Raw genomic sequence first — 2,162 nt, forward strand, 5'->3', positions numbered from 1 at the left:
AAGTTTTTTGCTATGGGTTGGGATGGTGCTAAACTTCTTTTTTTTTTTTTTTTTTTTCCTATGGAGAACTAAGGAGAGGAACTGTGACCAAGAAGCAGACAAGTGGAGTATCTTGACTAAAATATGCATTGCAATAGAAAGATACATTCCAGGCCTCTAAGGCACCGTGGATCCTTTTCAGTTGCCTTAAAACTCACATTCTGATAAGGCCTAACAGGGCTGTAAAGTCACAAAAAAGACCCCTCATGTTTTGCGCTGTGTGCAGCATCACTGTTAATAATGTTGCTCAGAGCAGATGTGGTTCAGGCAGAAATTACTTATGTGAAATATAAGATTTTTCTAGTTCCTTTGACCCACCATATTGTCTTCCTAAAAAGAGGGCTTATATGGAATTAAAAGTATTGTACCATTTCCTCTCCTCTCTTCTCTTCCTCCCTTTCCCTTTCCCTTTCCCTTTCCCTTTCCCTTTCCCTTTCCCTTTCCCTTTCCCTTTCCCTTTCCCTTTCCCTTTCCCTTTCCCTTTCCCTTTCCCTTTCCCTTTCCCTTTCCCTTTCTGTTTCCGTTTCCCTTTCAACAAGAAAAATTCAGGTAGGAATTTCCAACACCTTCTTTGTATAACATTTCAATAGTATGATCCATCTTCCATTGAAGCCAAAACAGAGAATATGCCCAACAGTTTTCAGGGTGAAGCCTGGAAGAACCCTGTAAGGACATATACTAAGGCTAAGCAAGCCTCTAGCCAGCAACAGTGGGACCCTTAGAATCCAAAACCTGGATCCCTAGCATCTTCCCATACATTTCAGTTAAACAACAAAAAAAACCCAAAGACCCAAAAGAAAACAACAACAAAAAAATCCATAATGCAAGAAAAATTAATCTTCTGGTCTTGTCTGTAAGACAAACACCACTCATCAGAGGAATTCGGACTTCTGTGTTACATTTGACTGTAAGAGGCACAGCTTGACAATCCATTGATACTAGTGGAACATCACTTCAAATTTAGAAAACACCATTAATACATACTTTAAACATAGTTTCAATCATTAGTGTGAAATGCAATGAAAAGAATTGGAGAAGTAGGTCACCTGCACTAAAGAGTTTGGGAGCACAAACCAAGTCTTCCTAAGAAATGACAGATCACTGTCCCTTCCCTCTCTTGATATTTTGTTTTAAAACATAAATTGCTTTCATTGTTTGATTCCAGGCTTTGATGGGGAAGCCGTATGGCTCTTTACCTAGAAAAACTGTCCCAAGAGCTGAAGAAGCAAGTGCTATGAACTTTGCTACTCTCTGGGATTTTAGTGTAAGTGCGTAAACTTGCAATACTGCATATTCACATGGCTCTCTGATTGTTAAGGGATTGTGCTTCATTATTTAATATTCAGAGATTTAACATGAAATATTTCAGGAGAAAATGGCAATAGAAATAATTTACATATATTTTTCACAAGTTCTGAATATAAATGTTTTCTTCAGACAAAACATATAATGAATCTCAATGTCCACATGCACAATTCGGTATATGTGGCAATATAAAGACACATGGGAAAAAGTCTCAAACCTGGATTCACATCCTTGGGTACTGAATTTCCATTTCTTATGGGTGAATTCGGTCCTCTGTTTTCATATGATTAAGGTTCACAATTTGAGGATGCAGTGTGAATTAGAAAAAGAAAATAAATTCCAATAATGTGCTCTGTAGCCTTTTTCTAAAACAAAGAATGCTATTTTTAGTTTTTCTCAGTCTTACAGAATGTGCAGATATTTTAGCTGAACTGAGAAGCATGTCTTAATTCTTTAGTGTTGATATGATGCCCAGTCTAGCCTGAGGTTCTATACCTTCTGTACTGACAAGATAATGGTATATTCCCCAGTATGTCATACTGCATTTTCTTCCTGAAAATAAGTTTTATCTAAATTTGCACATGGCATGTCTCTGTAGTGAGCCTCTTTATATAAAAATGATATAACTTTGCATAAAGTCAACTGATGATAAATTTGGTTTCACAATAAGTTGCTTAGAAGGATGTTAGGTTTCCCTATGGCATACAGTCAATGTCATCAAAAGGTATTATTCACCTGTGAAAGGGTGTGATCATTTATTTAAGGTTTTCCTTCATATTAATGGAAGCAGCATCCATTGAACTAAATGTGATTTTTCT

At 36.7% G+C, this 2,162-nt stretch overlaps 1 protein-coding gene across 1 annotated transcript in view; it reads left to right on the plus strand.

Annotated features, from left to right (window-relative positions):
• TMC1 (transmembrane channel-like 1) overlaps window positions 1-2,162 on the plus strand; it is a 70,795-nt gene that overhangs the window by 38,698 nt on the left and 29,935 nt on the right. The window contains exon 8 of the mRNA XM_009886410.1: window positions 1,205-1,303. Within this exon, the coding sequence (XP_009884712.1) occupies window positions 1,205-1,303 (99 nt within the window). The remainder of the gene's footprint in view (window positions 1-1,204; window positions 1,304-2,162) is intronic.

The sequence above is a fragment of the Charadrius vociferus genome, unplaced genomic scaffold (genome assembly GCF_000708025.1).
Source record: "Charadrius vociferus isolate BGI_N301 unplaced genomic scaffold, ASM70802v2 scaffold505, whole genome shotgun sequence".
NCBI lineage: Eukaryota > Metazoa > Chordata > Aves > Charadriiformes > Charadriidae > Charadrius > Charadrius vociferus.